The 18,702-nt window shown below is 35.4% G+C and overlaps 1 protein-coding gene across 15 annotated transcripts in view; it reads left to right on the plus strand.

Annotated features, from left to right (window-relative positions):
• The window catches only part of REPS1 (RALBP1 associated Eps domain containing 1), a 79,815-nt gene that overhangs the window by 50,603 nt on the left and 10,510 nt on the right, over positions 1-18,702 (plus strand). For 7 of the 15 annotated variants that reach the window (XM_082405663.1, XM_082405676.1, XM_082405662.1 and 4 more), the window contains exons 9-13: positions 5,044-5,165; positions 8,648-8,728; positions 14,346-14,433; positions 15,216-15,317; positions 17,437-17,509. In XM_082405663.1, coding sequence (XP_082261789.1) covers positions 5,044-5,165; positions 8,648-8,728; positions 14,346-14,433; positions 15,216-15,317; positions 17,437-17,509 — 466 coding nt within the window. The remainder of the gene's footprint in view (positions 1-5,043; positions 5,166-8,647; positions 8,729-14,345; positions 14,434-15,215; positions 15,318-17,436; positions 17,510-18,702) is intronic. The other 8 variants (XM_082405670.1, XM_082405673.1, XM_082405675.1 and 5 more) reach the window with 4 other exon arrangements.

Here is an 18,702-nt window from a genome sequence, read left to right on the forward strand (position 1 = left end):
CCCTGATGCTCTGATGATGTCAGGGGCAGAGCAGAACCCTCAGGAGGGAGGCAGGGTTGACACAGTGTTCCAGCAGGAGGCTAGGTTGGAACACTGCATCAGGTAAGAGTAAAACTACACCCCTGCCTCCGTAAGGATACAGTCTTAAAGACTAACTTTTGTGGGCGGCTATGAAGCTCTTTGTTGGAGTATTTATAAGGAGCCAAGTTGAAGGAAGTGTAGTTTATTTACAGACCTAATGCCTCTTCCCAGACTCATGACTGTTAGTTTCTAGAACATAGGTAATTTGCTCTTTTTCTACTGCCATTTGTCGTTCTATATATGAAGTTAGGAAAGAAGCAATGTGTAATTTTGCTAATTTATTCCAGAGATAATTTTTGAATTTTCTAGGACAGTGATTTTTTTCAAACTTTCTCATCTTAGGGACCCCTTTACATTCTTAAAAATTTTTGTGAACCCCAAAAAAGACTTTCTTTTTGTAGATTAGATCTGTCAATAGTAACCCTATTAGAAATTAAAACTGATACATTTTTTAAAAATACTTACTGCTTTATTTGAAAATATCAAGAATGAACCCCTTACATATCAGCATAGGTATTTTTAGGAAAATAACCATATTCTCCAAAATAAAAAAATTGTGAGAAAGGTGGCATTGTTGTACACTTTTGCTAATCTCGTTCATATTGGGTTGAATAGAAGACAGCTTAGAATCCCAGCTGGCTGCACTCTGCATTCAGTCTGATGGGTGTGTTACTCTGTTTGAGGCGTGTCAGGGGTTGGCACACCAAGCCCCGAGGCCAGGTCCAGTCTGCTGACTGCTTTTGTATAACCTGCGAGCAAAGAGTGGTTTTTGTTTTCAAAAAAGAATTAATATTTATCACACATGAAAACATATGAAATTTGAATTTCAGCATCCATAAATAAAAATTTATTGGAACACAGCCAAGCCCATTCCTTTGTGAATTACCTATAGCTGCTGCTTTTGACAGCAACACAGTTGAGTGGTTGCAACAGAGACCTTATAGCCTGCAAAGCCTAAAATATTTACTGGCTAGCCCTTTGCAGAAAAAGGTTGCCAGTCCTTAGTACGTGAAGAAAATTTGGCCTCACATAGTAAAAGGGAGGACTATTTTCAGATAATTTTGGATATTCTTTGGTACTGCAACAAAACTCAACAAATGGTAATTTCTTAAAGGTTAATTGCAGTGTAAAAGCTGAAACCATATTAATGAATTGTTTGTACTGTTACATAGATCTGTCTTGCACTTTGAATGAATCTTTTGCCCATGCACGGCTTTGTAACATAATGCACTGATTATTTGTAAAATATCAGTTCATTGAGTTGTACAGCTCTTTCAAATGTTGGGACATTTTATTATAAAATATCAAAAAGTGTGTTTGTTAATATCACAACCTATCTTATCAAGGAAGTACTGGGAAGCTCTTGAGCTTATAGACATGGATATACATTTTCCAAAATTCTAATCTTCCCTTAAAAGCTCAAACTTTGTCATTAGGAGCAAATACTGAAAATTGTTATTTTCCTTGAAGGGACAGGGTCACTTAATCCATTTTTGAGAAAATCCCTGCCTAATAGCCATGTCTGAATAATTACAGTTTATCACCTGTTCTTTCAAGAATAATAGCGTTCCACGAAAAAAGTGGCCTGTTCAGCTGACATCTGAATCACACTGAGACAACCGTTGCACTTTAATATGGAGAAGTGCTTCATATCTGTTTCCCATTTTGCCACAGAATATTTTAAAAATGTGTTTCCAGGGGTGAGATTTAATAAAATTAATAATTTTTACTGCTTAATTGTGAACATCCTTCAGTGAAATTGTCATGCATATTTATTGATTTATTTATTTTTACGTATTTTAACTGGAATGCGTGGTGGTAAAGAATACAATGACTGCTATATTGTAGCAGTAATCACTGTATATTTAGGTGCCACTGCCTTGATTCTTGCTAAGAAGCTAGCAGTTTTACCCACCATTGCTTTTGCACCATCAGTGCATATGCCAACACAGAGAAAAAGCATTATTACTATTACAAAATAATTTTGACGTTTTAGACCCCCCAACAGTGTCATGGGGACTCCCAGGAGTCCATGGTTCGCAGTTTAAGAATTGCTACTGTAGGAAAATAACTGTATTGGAATGACTATGAAGTATAATTATTTGGGTGAATAACACTTCAGTTCTTAGCCTCAAGGGGCTGGACCCACTGCAGCCTGGTACTAGTGAATCAAAGAGGTACCCAGAATCCATCCCAAATCTGAACTTCCCTGCAGTGGGGATGGTGTACACGCTGGCCCTAAATTTGTCAGTAGAAGACTAACAGGAGAACAGAGGTCTAGACAAGTCAAATCAGGGCCCCAGTTTGCCTTAAGGTGACATTTGAAACTTAAATAATAATGCAGTATGACTTTTAAATAGGTTCTTTTGAAAATTAATCATCCTATAGTTAATACTATTTTTATTCTATTTTTCTTTTCTTTAATATCTGCTTTGGGAGATCTTTTAAAGACGCTTCTTCATTCACCATCCTTCTGACAGAGTTTCACTTCCGGTAAACTATCAAATCTATAGCTATTATCCTTCTTTCTTTAACTCCCTTTCCTGTTGGTTTTTTTTTTTGTTTTGTTTTAATTTAATAAATTTATTTACTTTGTATTTATTTTTGGCTGCGTTGGGTCTTCGTTGTTGCACACAGGCTTTTCTCTAGTTGTGGCGAGCAGGGGCTACTCTTTGTTGCGGTGCACGGGCTTCTCATTGCGGTGGCTTCTCTTGTTGCGGAGCACAGGCTCTAGGCACGTGGACTTCAGTAGTTGTGGCACGTGGGCTCAGTAGCTGTGGCTCGCGGGCTCTAGAGTGCAGGCTCAGTAGTTGTGGCGCACTGGCTTAGCTGCTCCGTGGCATGTGGAATCTTCCCGGACCAGGGCTCAAACCCGTGTCTCCTGATCTCTGCCCAATGACATATGTGGTCTCCCCACATCCCTCGTCCATCCTCTCCCACATTTGCCGAAGTAGGCTGTCATACTGCTCTGACGTAGGGCTCACTGGAACCATCTTGCTGGTGAGGTCCAGCTCCAGTTTGCCGTCGAGCGCCTTGCTGTCCTAGCTGCAGTCCGAATTGAAGCCACTGTGGAGCTGGGCGGCAGCCGCCGCGGCCTAGGCCGCCCCCGGAGAGCTGGGCTCGGGGGCGAACATAGAGGCCGAGACCGGCGAGTCCATCCGGGAGCGACTCTGCTCCGCCACCATCTTTAATAACTTAGGCTAATTCATCTCCCTTTGTTACCATAGGAAAAAAAGTCCATGATTTTTGTTCACACTGAAAACCACAAGCTATTTCCATGAGGAATTTGCTGCTACTATTTATTATAAATAATTTTTTCGTTAGTTTTTCTCTAAGAGCTTTGAGTTAAGAGGTCTTCATAGAACGTTATATAAAGCATTTCTGCCTCTTATTTGTTCTATATCACTTTGGCACTTTTACTGAGAAAGAGGTAGAATTAAGAAAGAAATAGCAACAATGCTTGATCTTAGAAAACAAAAATTTATCAAAATATGATGCTGGACTACAAATTAGAACTTGCAGTGTGATATGACTATAAAGAAATAATGTCAGGGTGAGTAAAAGGGAGGTATTTTGAGATAGTCATGTAACAGAATAGGTGAAGAAAAATTTTGAGGCTTCTTCAAAGTATCAGTAGTTAATTTTGGTTCTAGAAAAATAATGGTAAAGGAGAATGAATTTAAATGAAGAAGAACACACAAAAGTAACTCATTCAATAAATATTTGAGTGCCTAATATGTGGTAGGTCCTGTGTTAGGCACTAAAATGTGAAGGATTTACTTATGAATAGATTGGAAGGTTAAAACCTATACATTGCTAAGTTATTATATGGCTGTCTATATAGGAATCTGAAGTATAGTACTAACATTTAATGGCAAATGTCTTTCTTTCTGATGGAGAAACTCGGGTGCTATTTATTTTATTCAACTTGCCCATGGTCAAACAATGAGATAGTGACAGATATTAGAGCCATATTTTTGATACAGGTTCTAAACAGATTAGGTACTCCCCATTAATTTGGCAATCAATGTGATTTTCAGACTGGGATTATATTCAAAGCCATGTAAAATTTGGGAAGATTGGAATGAGAATTTAGTTACCATTGAAATTCCTTCTGTTTTTAAATTACAATTTGAGAGCTTAGAGAGGCCTTAACTAATTAAAAGTAGAACATGCTATCACATAATACTTTAAAAACCACTTTGAAATCCTGTCGTGGATTTGTAGCTCTCTCAGTTAAGTCTGTAAATGCTAGTGAACCTAATGATAAAAGTTTGTTTCGTGTGGGCTCATTGACTTTGCTTTTTGCTCATGCCTGGGCTCTTTCTCTCCTTTTGCTGTCTGTCTTGAAAATATATGCTGCTTCTTGGTAACAAGGAAGACTTGTAGAGAAAATTCGAGAGAATTAGTGTAAATCAGCAGTTCCCAAAGTATATGCCAAGGGAATATTGAGGGATTTTTATCTGATAAAAAAAGGTTTATATTTGGGAAAAACTGATTTAAACATGACAAATCTTTGATATACAAATGTGCGTGGGGACACTCCAACAGGGAATTATAGTATCCCCAGATTTATTTGAATAGAAAACCTAATTTTTAAAAATACCTTACTGATTAATATTCCATGGAATACACTTTGGGAACTGGTACAAATCCATCCCTACTAGAAAACGATTCAAAGTATGTGCCCTATTGCATTGCTATGTACAACACTCTTTTTTCTACTTATTTCTAACTAGATTTTATTTTCATGGAAAACTCTGGTTTCAGGTAGACAGTAAGTTGCAGGAATAAGTATTGCCTGATTGTCTGATTGTTAAGATGTTTGTTTTGGGAACGTGAGAGAAGGAAATTCAGATTATAAATTACTACTTGTGAAAACCTTCTGTTAGGTTTTTATGAGTAAATATTCCTAAACTAAAATATATTGTTTATAGAGAATTTCTCTTTTTTAAATTGCAGACGTTGGGGATCAGCCAGGTGAGGTAGGTTATTCAGGCTCTCCTGCAGAAGCACCTCCAAGCAAGTCTCCATCAATGCCGTCACTAAACCAGACTTGGCCCGAGCTGAATCAGAGCAGTGAGGTTAGCAAAGCTTCCCTTTTCTCTCACTAACATTCACTTTTTTAAGGTAAGAAGTTCCGAGCAGGGTAATTTCAGCATATAGCTCTTTCAGCATGCATGCATAGTTGAGGGACCATATCAAATGTGACTGTGATAGATATTTGTAATTATATGACTCTGAGGTTTTCAAAGTACTTTTTCATATGTATATACTATCATTTAGTTTCCACCATTTCATTCCTACTAAATCCCTGTGAGTTAGATGGGGCAGATGCATGAACTTAACAGTCAAAAGGGTAAATGTCTTGGACAAGATATCTTACAGCCAGTAAGGGACAAGGGCAGAGATTTGAACACAAGTCCTTTGGACGTTCAGTCAGCTAGCACACCTGCTGTGTCACACTGCCTTCTCATTCCTGTAAGCAAGGCCTGGGATAATAGATTTGGAATCTTAGCATTGGAAGTGATATGAGAAGCCACTAAACCAGCTTTCCACATGAAAAAAGTATTTTCTACATTCCAAGCTATTCATAGTCATTTATTTTATTTAATACAAAATGGAATGATTTAACCCTATTAAATGCAGTGGTTAAAGACCATGTCATATAAGACCAAGCCAGCCATGGAAAACAGAATTTGAGAACCACCCCCCCATTACTTTGGAACTCCATTATACAAAACAATAAAAGTAGGGCCACTAAGATTAGAATAAGGGAAGAGGACCTGAGGCCCTGCCTCCACAAAGCGCCCTCTGAGGCCCCTCTGTTAAACCTTCATGCTCTGTAGAACTTCAATTGAAAACCACTGCTCAGCCTGTTAGAGCACTTCTCTTTGTGAACAAGTTATATTTTTTTTCCTTACAGTTTTTCGTATCACTTTTAGATAGTGCTTGAAGCTTCTGTGCTTTCTGTGTCTTTTAAAGCCAGAAAAATACTGGGTTTAAGAGACACTAGTTAATTTTGGACAACTGAAAAACAAGAGAAGCAATTGGCAGGTTTAAAGTACTTGCTGCTGCTTTATGGCGTACTCACAGATACCTGCTTCTGAGACATTATAATATACATCTGTCATGCTGTCGGATATAAAACCATTTATATAAGTGTTTTTCTGGAGGGAAGATTTAAGCCTTGAAAGAATTTACTAGTAGAGAGGCTTTATGGAGAATAGGATCAGTGTTCTTGAAACCACTGTTTTTGCTGCCTTTATTCATTTCTGTCTTTTTTTTTTAAAAAAGCAGTATCAGATTTAAAAGAGTATTTTTACTGATATCCGTTCATAAATAAAAGCAACTCTTTCTAAAACATGTCAGTTCAAAAGCCCATCTTCATTCTAAATAAAAATCACATGTGATCATTAAAGACTAGCAATGGAAGTCCCTTTCAAATCTGATTTAAGCAGTTGCATTTTCCCTTCTTAAATATTCTTAGCAAGTTTCATTTTGTGGTGTTTGCTAATAAGGACATGAATGTCATAATTGTTTTTTTTACTATGTGTGGAAAATCAAAATGTTACTAAAACTGACATTGATTTTTGACACATTTTAATTATTTATTTTTAAAAATTTACTTAGGATATGGAAATTATATTTTAATTTTCTACCTCAAAGCACTAATATTCTTTCAACAAATATTTATTCAGCACCTGCAAATATGGATGAGGCACTGTAGGGGATAACACTAATAATAATCCGTAACATTTATTGAGCACTTTTGATGTGCCCGTTCTGTTCAAAAAGCTCTTTACATATATTAACTCTTTACATCCTTATAACAATCCTGTGACATAGGCATTATTAATCTCACGTTACAGATGGTACAACTGGAACACAGAGAGGTTAGATAACTTGCCTGAGGGTGTGCAGCGTAACTAGGATTCCAGTAGTCTGGCTCCAGAGCCTGTGCCCTTAACCATTATACTCAGGTTACAAAGACAAGAGCGTTTCTCTGCTCTCCAGGTAGCTTACATACAGTCTTGTAAAATCTCATGCCACCAAATAGGTAGACAAATGTCTTCTTTTTGGAAAATATATTCTGCATCTAAACTTTTCTCCATAGTTAGGTAATTAGGATTTTAAAAATTCCTTCTGTACCTATGCAACAATAATTATTGCAGAAACTAATTATATTAACAAATATTGGTAAGTCACTTCTCTGAAGTGATGTCCCATGATAAAAGTGAATCACTGTGGATTTTCTTTATTCAGGAAACACGCTGAATGCATCGGTATTTCTTAGTTTATCTTAACTTTATGATTTTAAAACTGATCTTTAGGGAAAACTGTTGAATGATTGCATTAGCCATTTTTGTAGATAATTTTTATAAATGTATTCATTTGCTAACATTTAGTTTCTACATGTCTTCTCAAATTGAATATTACTATTTTAAATAGTAAGTCGAACTTTGAAGCATAAAAATGTATACTTTTCTATACTGAATTATATAAAAAGAGGATTTTGGTTAATGGAGTAGGTGTGTCCGTGTGTAAACATTTGTGTGTATATATTGTATATGTGCAGATGTTTTTCCTTCTTCAGAGTATAACTGGTAATTCTTAAGAATCAAATTTTAATGATAATTTTAATATGATTTTGATATAAAATCCTATACTGTTTATTACTAAGATCTTCAAATGGAATTTACTAAAATTAATAATCACTTATCACTCCACCTAATTTGAGGTATGATATTTGTGTACCTCTTTTAGAAGAGTAGTATTTCATATCAAAATACATCTTCTATATATAACACATACTCAGTTGCTTGATTTGCTCTCATTGTGGCCGCATTCTGATTTTTCTAGCATGGGGTTGGAGGTGGGCGCCTGATTGGCAGTTTTGTCTTGTGGTCTGGCATGGTCCTGTTCGTAATGCTGATTACAGGGGTTGACTTGCTACAGATTGACATAAGCTCAAACTTATATTAATTCCAGAATTCTTTGCATTTTATCTCAATTATATTTTATTAAATATCTATGCATATGTACAGAATATGTGCACATACATAATAGAGTCATCTTTCAGGGGTCGCACTGGCAAGTCGCACTGACTTGCTTCGTTTTGACCAAAACTTTGGTACTCAGAATTCCATAGTACCACCAAATCAGTGCATTAACATTTGGATTTTAAAAGAAGGATTTGAAGTTATTCTTTCTCTAGTCAAGACAAACCCCTTTATATTTTTCTTTTGTCACCGTTTATACCACTTAGACTCTGTTCCTTTATTGTGTTTTGAGTTGAATTCTGTAAGGCTTTGAATTCCTCCCATAGAGATTGCAATAAATTGTTACTGTACATTTGATTGTGAAGCTGCTCACTTTACATTACAAGATGACCCAGCATAGATAATGTAGAATGTTTATGGAAAAATAGAACTGACGGAATTTTGTCAGGCCTACGAAACACAACTTGCAGTGCAACCTCTGAATTACTTTGCTAAATCTTCTCCGGTGATCTTTTACTCCATCTTTCTCATCATGCTGACTTGTCTCTCCTCTGTCTGTTCAGCAGTGGGAGACATTTAGTGAACGCTCTTCAAGCTCACAAACTCTGACCCAATTTGATTCTAACATTGCACCAGCTGATCCTGTAAGTCAATCACTTAGCTTGCTTGTTTGAAATTAATTTTATTAACCCAAATTTTCATTCATTATGGTTTTTAGCTGATCTGCATGATTCAGTGGAGTGCTTAGAGGGAAATGGTGGCAGGCTTTTCAATTTTTGTGTGTTTAATGGTGGAAAGAACTTTTTTTTTTTTTTTTAACCATTCTTTGTATTTTCTAGTTATTTTAATGAGAGAAATCTATGTTTTTAAAATCCGGTACATGTGTCTAAAGGAGCATTTTGTGACAATTGACTTAGTTGACCTTGTTTTCATTTGCTAATTGAGTGTATGTTTTATTTAAACATATACTGCTTATTTCAGTGTAATGACAGTAAATACTATTTTATTTGTATGCTTACACATCATGTAACATGTGCTATGTATGTAAATATGCAGTGTCATCTTTTATTTTAACAGTCCAGATGGTACAGCTTTGACTTAATTAGTATGTTGAGTCCTGTTACAAGAGAATCAAGTTCAGCAAAACAATAGTGTTGTTGGTCAAAGATTCCCATTGTGCAGAGGAGGCTCTGTCTTGTCTTCCTGTGGTTCACTGTGTTGCTTTGAAAATGCTACAAAGTTCACATCCTGATTTAAAAAATAAATTCTGTCCCATAGATTGAACTTCATATAAGCCCCACCTGTCCCTCAAGTTATTTGGAAACTTCTATACTGTAGCTGTTACAGTCTTCTCACTGTTCACTCCTGCTTTTTCTTTTATTTTTTATTTTTTCCAATAAAGAGAAGGACATGCTAATAAGTACCTTTCAAAGAGAAAAGAGGAAGTAAGTAGGAAGGGAAGAAGAGTGTAAAGGTAGGATTTTTAAAAATGAGTTCAGTGAAAAGAATTGGAGAAAGTGACACAAGGCATTCTTTTTAGATGTTTCTGACCAAAGATAGCCAGCATTTATTAATTAAATGTTAAAATAGTCTTGTTATTTATTATGGATTTGGGAGAAGTGGCATTTAAAGATAATAGTACATCTTCAACGTTTTAAATTAATGGCTCTTTGGTGTGTTTTATAATTTTAAAGAATTTATATCTATTTGAAATACAGAGAATGCTGTTATATTGAATTCAAACATAATGTATGGAAGTGTTTTAAGTGTCTATTTTATAATCTATTCATTATTCAGGGACCAATTAATATGTAGATTGTCTGAGCCTTTGGCCTTCTGTTTTCTTACTACTTTGAGGACATTAATCTTTGCTTTTTAGTCTCTGAAAAATGGGAAAGAAATAAAAAGGCAACACTTAACAATTTTTACTGCTTATTAGCAGCAGTAATGAAAGTTTCTTGGGAAGTGACAGGTGCTATAAGCTAAAAGAAAGTTTTACTTTAGCTCTGTGTTTCATTTCTCCATATTATTCCTATCTCCTACTTACAGAGTTAATTTATTTAAAGCACTTAATAAAAGTATTTTACAGGGAAGGATGTAGCAGTAGAGACTCTTTTATTCTCTAACCCTTATAACCCACAGTAATAATTCATAGTATTATGATCTTTGTCAGGCCAGAAAAGAACATTAAATATAAAAATCTAGAACTCGGAGGCAAAATAAATTGACTCATGACTGGCAGGAAATGCAGGGAAATAGTTGAGTTAATAACAGTGATATTCTTGTAACTTCTTGGAAATAATATCCAAATTTGTGAATTCTAGCTCTAGTGTTTTAAATGATATGGCACAATACTTTCTTTTGTTATTTCCAGTATGGCAGGAGGCTCTAGGAAAGAAAATTTTAAATGGTTAATTGACATTTTAAACTTGAATTTAGACCTCTAAATTTGATAAAGTTGGCAGTCTTAAATATTTATAATCTGGTACCTAGAAACATCTTTTTTCTTTTACGCTGGCAAACTATAATCTCACTATAAACTTTCAATTAGTACAATGCCCTGCTTTCAGTGAGAGTCTGAGTTTCTTAACCTTCATTTAATTCTTACCTGACATATTACCAGTCTACAGAACACAGCCTGTGGCCACATTCCCAAATGATCCTTTGCAAGGTTTATATAAATAAGGATTTTAAGTAAGTAAATAAGGTCCATTCAGTTTAGAAGAGACTCACATAGGAGAAAAAGAACACTACAGTTCTGATATGAATTTAACATACCTTACAGTGTCAGAAATACTTAATGGAATAATTTTTAAAAGCCAAATTTTGACAAGTAGATATTGCTCAATAAAGTTTGTCTGTGAAGGACTCCAAACTGCTCTGTAGCACTTAGAGACAGCCATCACCCAGTGCAGTGACCTCACATGCAAACTCAGGTGGTTAATTATTAGGCTCCCAGAATTGTTATGAAACTGAGTTTCTGATATCTCATTTCCAGAAACTTGATTACTTTTGTTGAACTGCTTATTCTGGTAGAATCTGTTTCCACCAGGAAATTCTAGACTGACGAGAAGTGCAGCGCACTAGTCTCTGCCATGAGTTATCTCTGATTTTGAGTGCTGTAGAATGTTTGAGTCACTCAGTGTATGAAAAGGGAGTTCATTTGATCACTGATTATGCCCAGCCAACTCAGTTGGTTTGGTGGAGCCCCCTTCCAGGTGCCTGTGTTATTCTCCAGGAATACCAAGATGTCAAAAAACAAGTCCAGTCTTAAGTAGACCACAGCTTAATCATTATAAACTGATGGTTGTAATATAGCTGACTGTGATAATTATCATATGTAGCCGTGAACAAAACTGTGGGCAGAGAACTGTGGGCTAACTAAGCCCAGTGTGTTTGGGAAAGTTTTCACAAAAGAGGGTATGTTTGTATGATGAGTTTTGGATGAAACTCTGAATTGGCAGAAGTGGACAAGGGCGTTCCAAACAGAATATCATGAGCAGGAGCGATTCAGTGCAGTGAGAGAATAGGGTAGACGTGTATGGGGGAATGATGGGCTGAAAAATGTGGTTGAAACGTGACTGGGAAGATCTTTGTATCCTAGACCAAGGCTCTGAACTTAATCTCATAGACACTGGGAGCTAACAAGAAGTACCATGATAAGATGGGGGCGCCAAAGAGGTAGCTGGGGAAGATCATTCAGGCAACAATGTGAAGGACTGATGGGCTCAAGAGAGAGTGAGGTGATGAGCACCTGAACTAAGTGACACAGGAATAGAAAGTAGGCAGGGCTGGTTTCAGACAGACAGGATAAAAAGATTTAAGCCAAGTAGAAAATGTAGATATTTGAGCACAATAGAATGAATATTCAATAAAGTACTAAGATGTATAAAATCAAGTACCTAAATCTATGATACAGATGTGCCATGGGTGTTTAGGAATGGGTTTCCTAAAGGCTTTGGGTGATTTGAATAGTTAGAAGAAAGTGAGCCTGCCAGTCAAGTCTCTTTACTTTTTTCTCTATTTTTAAATATGGGGATGCTATTTTAGAGCAGAGAAAGTGTTACTTTGGCATCTTGTGGCTCAGGACTCAGAGACTTATAGGCATTTATGGTTCTTCATTTGGGTGTTGAAATGCTTAAAGTCAAAGCTCTTTATTCTGCTGCACATCGCAGTCACAAACCAAGCTTCTGATCCACTAGTTCTGAGGCTGGGCCTGGTCATCTGTGTTAAAGCTCTTCCAGGAATTGCCTTGTCCTACTAGTAGCAGGATCCACTGGATTAAAGCTGTTGCAGGCTCATAGCAACAATTAGTTATATGACTGAAGTATGCAATAGGAAATTGATTCGCTGGTACAGAAACATATGCAAATTATTTAGAGAATGAACAGAACATTCATGATTTTCTTTTTGGGGGGTCATTATTGTGACTTCCCTTTATTGTACTGGAAGTATATGAAAAGGCTACTTAATATTTCTGTTACAAATTTTATAAATATGACTTTATGTACATACACACAGAATATATATTAGATCAATATTATGAGTTAAAGCATCTAATAAGTTTTCCTTGCTTGTTTTTTCTTAGTGTGCTTTGGGTTTGGAATAAGCATGAATCTATCATGCTTTCTCCTTTAATGAGTTAAAGCATCTAATACGTTTTCCTTGCTTGTTTTTTCTTAGTTTGCTTTGGGTTTGGAATAAGCCTGAATCTATCATGCTTTCTCCTTTAATCTTGCCTTAGAATGTTAAATTCTGATTCTCAGCAGTTATTTCTGCTATTAAAATTGTAAGTTAAGAAAATAGTAGTTATTCTTAAAGCCATGTTTTTCATAACCATAAGCATAACAAACAGCATCTTGGGTGTGTATTGTTAATAATTTCCTGAGTATGACTCATTCTTATGTGAGAAATCTAAACTTTTATCCATCTATTATGTTCATCTTTTATAACTGTAACTTTAGAGTTGTAGGGAAAATGTCAGTTCAGGTTTATTAAATAGTACATAACCCTGTCCAGAATCTCACTGGTGTAGGGACAGGAAATTACTGTAAATGGATTTATCTGTATAATTGCAGTGAAGAATTCATTTGTTATAAATGGGTTGAATTTAGAGATTATGTGAATAAGCCAAGGAGACCTGTCAAACAGGAGATGGTATGCTAGAACTTGCAGAGGTGTGGTGTTAATACTGTCACCAAAACAGTGTCCAACTTAAATTGAAAGGTCATTATCCTTCACACTAAATTATAAACTTAAACTCATTACTAGATATTTGAAATTTAAGGATCTCAAGTTCAGTCTTTAGCAGCAGCACATACAGAATATGAGCTGACTCCTAGTAGAAGGGGCTGAACTCCTGTAGGCATGTTTTTCAGCTGGTCTGTTGCTGTTAAGCCAAATGCTTGATCCCGTTCTAGTTCCTCCCCTGGGTGTCTCAGCTCCCAGGGCCAGGCCTATCTGGCTACCCAGATGCACCTTTCTCTCTTCCTTCCCTTTTGGAGAGGCTGCCATAGATTGCCTTATACTCTTTTCAGAAGTTTATTCTGTCAGTTCCTTTACTCCTCTAACTAGACTTGCCGCTCATGACTTAAGTTGAGAATTATCAGATGTAGTATAGTCATGAAAAAGTTTAAGGAAAGTATTAATGTTAGAGTGGGAGTGTTACTTATCCTAACTCTTAAAAAAATGGGTTCCTTTGTGGAAGTTTTATGCATGAATTTTAAACAGTTCTGTAGAACTAATCTATAGAAAGTATGTATCATGCCTACTGTTACAATATGACAGGCATCTCATTAACTTTGTTTTATATATGAAAAAGAAAAGTGTCAAATTTTTTGAGCAGTTTAGTGAAAATGAATTCAATCTGTTACTTAGTCTTTGGGTTCTCACGAAATAGTTCCTTTTAACCTCAAAGGTTCAGATTTGTATAATTTCATCAGATCATTTCACACGTTGCCTTTGAATATTGTCTTGAATTGTATTTTTATAAGATCAGTTTTTTTCTCAAATCTTTAATCACTCAAAGTTAAAATGTACTTTTTGTAAAACAAATCAGATTATTAGGCATATATAGAAAACTTGATTTTTTTTTAATATAATTCTGGAACTTTTATTTAAAAAATTAATTTTCACGCTTGCCTTAGTGTGCATGAGAAACTCTGTCCACCAGTTTTTGAAGTGTTTTTAATTTTGGTTATTTCAGGGTACCTGCTTGGCATTTTTAATACAAATTCTGTATTTCCTCCCATTTGTCTGTAGGATACTGCTATTGTTCATCCAGTTCCCATTCGTATGACTCCAAGCAAAATCCACATGCAGGAAATGGAACTTAAAAGAACTGGCAGTGGTAAGGAAGCTGTTGCTGGGTTGTATCTTAGTTTAGTGGGTTATATTTTAGATTAGCATCAAACCAAAATACACAGGTAATCATTCTGAGTTCAGGTTTCTTTTGTTAATTGCTTATTTTTTAACATAATACTTTCTGCAATTATATATGTATTGTGTGTGTGTGCTTGTATTTTTTTTTTAATTTATATTAGTTTTAAAAGCAAACTACTGAATTTAATTTATAAAATTTTTAAATAAGGACGTTTGGAAAACGTGACTTTTCTAATACCCTGTGGGTTTTTATGATCATTCTTGTGAATTGTACATTTAAAGTATGTTCAAATTTTAACCGAAGAGGTATATGTTAAAGTGAATTTTGTCTTTGAAATAGTATATTTTGCTTTAACTCTTGAAGTTTCTCCTCATTTTAGATTAAATGTTTTAGTTAGGGTCTCTCACAGATAGATTTATTTTCTGTGTAAGTCAACAACATAAATTACTTATTTTACAGTCATTTATGTGGTGTTTTATTTAACTAATTGCCCTACAGGGATAAAATTAACAAAGTATGAACATGCAGATTGACTTTTTCATTATAAAGTATCTTCTGTTGTGGCAGAAAACAAAATTCTGTGTAAACAGGTTTATGTTTGTCCTATTAAGTATTATTTTGTCTTACATTTCATGGATTTACTTGCTACTTCTTCGGAGTATTGAAACAAAGTCTTGTACCCTGAGGTTTATGAATTTATTAATTCAGATACCTGTATCTTGTATTTTTACCTATTAATTCTCTCCTAGATCATACTAATCCCACTAGCCCATTACTTGTGAAAACATCTGACCTTTCAGAAGAAAATAAGATAAATTCATCAGTGAAATTTGCTTCTGGAAATACTGTAGGTAAGTGAAAGATGGAATTACATCTTCCATTTGAGGTTTATTAAGTCTGGACTTAGAGTCTGAATAATTCAAATATATAACCATTTAATATTATCTTCACTGGATAATGCAGAGAACAGTCAGTCCTTTCAAACACCCTACCCTCTGTATGAATAAATGGTTGCCCATTGCCACCGAACCTTCTTTTAAGGCAGGCCTCCTGTTTGCCATCCCTCTCAACTAGCCAGATTTTGTACGTTGGCTCTTTCCCACTAGCTCCTTTCTTTCTCTCTCACAAGAAATTGTGTATATATTCATTCATTCAGCCAATGTTAATGGAATACTATGTGGCAGGCTCTGTTCTAGACACTGGGGATTCAGCAGTAAACAAAACAAAACAAAAAAATCTTTGCCCTTTTGGAGTTTACATTCTGTAGGGGAGGTAACAGAAAAAAAGGACTCATATCTTAGGAGATAATTAACACCCTGGATAAAAATTAAGTTGTGAAAGGGGAGAGGGAGTGACATTTTAAATAAGGTGATCAAAGAAGGCCTTACAAAAGATGACATTTGAGTTAAAACTTGAAGGAGACAAGGAATTGGGCTGTGTGAATAGCTGAAGGAAGGATGTTTAAGGCACAAGGAACAGCCAATATGAAGCCCTGGTTTAGGGAAGATGCCTTATTTACTGGGAATAGCAAGCAAACGGCCGAAATAGAACGAGTTAGTAAATTTGGCAGGTAGAGGTAGCAAGTGGGAGAATAGTAACTGGGGAGCAGTGTAACACTGACTTTTACTGAGTAAGATGAAAAGCCATTTAGAAGGTTTTTGAATGGAGAAGTGACATAATCTGACCTTCCTTTTTCAGCAGGATCATTCTGGCTGCTGTATTGGTAATAAGCCAGAAGAAGGCGCGAGTTCAAACAGGGAAAGACCATTTTAGGAAACAGTTATAACAGTACAGGCAAGAGAAGATGATGGCTTGGCCTAGGGTGGTAGCAGTAGAAGTGCTGAGAAGTGGTCAGATTCTGGTTAGATTTTGGTAGGAAAAGACCACAGGATTTGCTTGAATGTGAAGGGGTCGGGGTGGGGGGCGGGTCATGGGTGGTTCAAGGGATCTTAGCAACTGGGAATTGACAGAGTCTGTGGTAGGAGAAGGTTTGTGGCAGGGGGAGAGTAGGAGTTCAGGTTTAGACATGATAAGTTTGAGATGCCTATTAGAACATCCAAATGGAAATTCGTTAATTTTAGCATCCTTCTTGTACCAATTAAGTAAACTTCTCAGTGATTTGACAAGAAAAAGGAAAGGGATACATTTTGAAATGAAACTAAACCAAATAACCAGTCCCTTCAATTTATCACTCTTGAAAGGTATGAGTAGTATTTCTTCAAATTATCCCTAGAGTTTCTATTTTAAAACTTCTTTACTGCTTCACAACTCTTAGTCTGCTTCTGGGATTCTCTTCTCCTTCATAAGACTTTAAGGAAATTGAAAATGATATTACCTCAGGTGAAAAATTGGTACCCTCTGGTTAATTTCATAAATTTTATTATTGTCTAAGCACATTTTATTCCCTTGTCAAATTTTTAAAAATTTTACATTAACAGTCTTTAAGTTAGCTTTTTTACTTAAGATATTTCTAATTTATTCTTTAAAAATGAATTTTTTCATTACAAAAATTATTCACACTTGTAGAAATGTAATAAATAAAAATAAGAAAATAAAAATTACTTGTAATCTCACTATTCTATGAGTGACCGTGATCAGCATTCCTTGTCAACCTTAATCCTCAAATTCTGTGGATGTTATATTCTTATATGAAATGAAACTGTAATATATGTACTGTTTTCTGCCCTTCTTCCATGTAACTTATTTTGAATATTTCTGTTATTAAATAATAACTTTTTTAGATTGTAACTTGTTCTCTGTGCATAGTATTTTGTTGTGTAAATAGTCCATGATTTATTTGATTTATATCTAATTTTTACAGTTAGTAATACTATGATGAAATGTTAACGTGTTAGCCAATCTTTGAATATTTCTGATTTGAAACAATAATTCAGTTATATTTGTTTACGGCATATAGAGTAAAAAGTGAAGAAATGATTATTATTAAATAGGATATATCCCATTTATCAGCAGATGGTTACAGTAGTTCAGACTCTTTTACTTCGGATCCAGAACAGATTGGGAACAATGTAACTCGTCAAAGGTTAGTGTTTCTGTCAATAAAAAGCATAATTAAAATATCTTGTTACGTTTTAATATTTAAAATTATTTAAAACCAAGTATAAGTTATTTTTCTCTCTTCTTCAGTTCTTCACTTCTCTAAAGGCTGTTAGGTTACCTACTGATTTATGTAAAAGGGAAATGATTTTGATTCTTTCCAACTTTAATAGGAAAACAAAAGGAACCGTTATGTCTTCATGGTATTCTGTGGAAGGTTTAAAATGAGCTGATAATTTCTTGGCAGTAGTGGTTGAATACAGGCCTTTTTGTAGCTCATCAGTGAGAGTCTATTTAAGTAAGAAATGTGCAGATTTCCTTTCATAGCCTTATGGGCAAGTACCAAAAGAATTCGGTGTTTTAAAATGTCATCTGGAAGCACAGCCCAGTGTTGGGCTACCTACCCACCCTGAAGATCTGCATTATATATAACTTCTCAGGCACAAACCAAAAAAGGTGTGGGGTAGGGTGAGGGTAGCAAGGGCTCTGTCTACAGGGGCTTCACCATCCACTCAGACCTGTGCACAGGACAGAAGCATCTTTCTCCCCCGCTTTTCACGCATTGTAAGAGCCTTTTGCCACACTCCTGGAGGATATATGGAGAGAGTGGTAATATAGAATCTCTGAAGAGCTCACACAATCAAAAGGCTGCTTTTTCATATATCTTAGAGTTCTCAGCCAGTTTGGATTTTAGTCTACTTTTTATTCCTATTAGTGAGGATCAGATTGCTAAAGTCCATGAGACTCTTCAGAATACATAGAAGACTTTGGTGGCCAGTAAGTGAATCTCGAGAGAGGGTTGAGCGTGAGGATAAATAATCACCTCTGAAATGAGAGGGCCTGTGGTAACACAGGAATGGGCATCTCACGTAGTTGAGCCACATTCTGCCTCAGCTTACCAAACTTTAGATAAGTTGAAAGCTAACCGTATCTGAAAGTAGAGTTTCTCTTTTTTGAAAATAGCTTTTCAGATTAATATTATCTTTAAATGAATGGAAAAACATTACACTAGGTTAGAAGTCTACCTTGAATTCATGTTAATAACTAACTTTGTTTTTAAATTTTTTGAAATTTTGTTGAATGTATAATTATACTTTATAAAGAAGATTATTTGCTATATTAAATAACTACTTGTTGAATGCACATCATAAACAGTACTGTTTATTCATTGTAATACTT

This window comes from Balaenoptera borealis, assembly GCF_965194805.1.
Source record: "Balaenoptera borealis genome assembly, chromosome: 9".
NCBI classification, from domain to species: domain Eukaryota; kingdom Metazoa; phylum Chordata; class Mammalia; order Artiodactyla; family Balaenopteridae; genus Balaenoptera; species Balaenoptera borealis.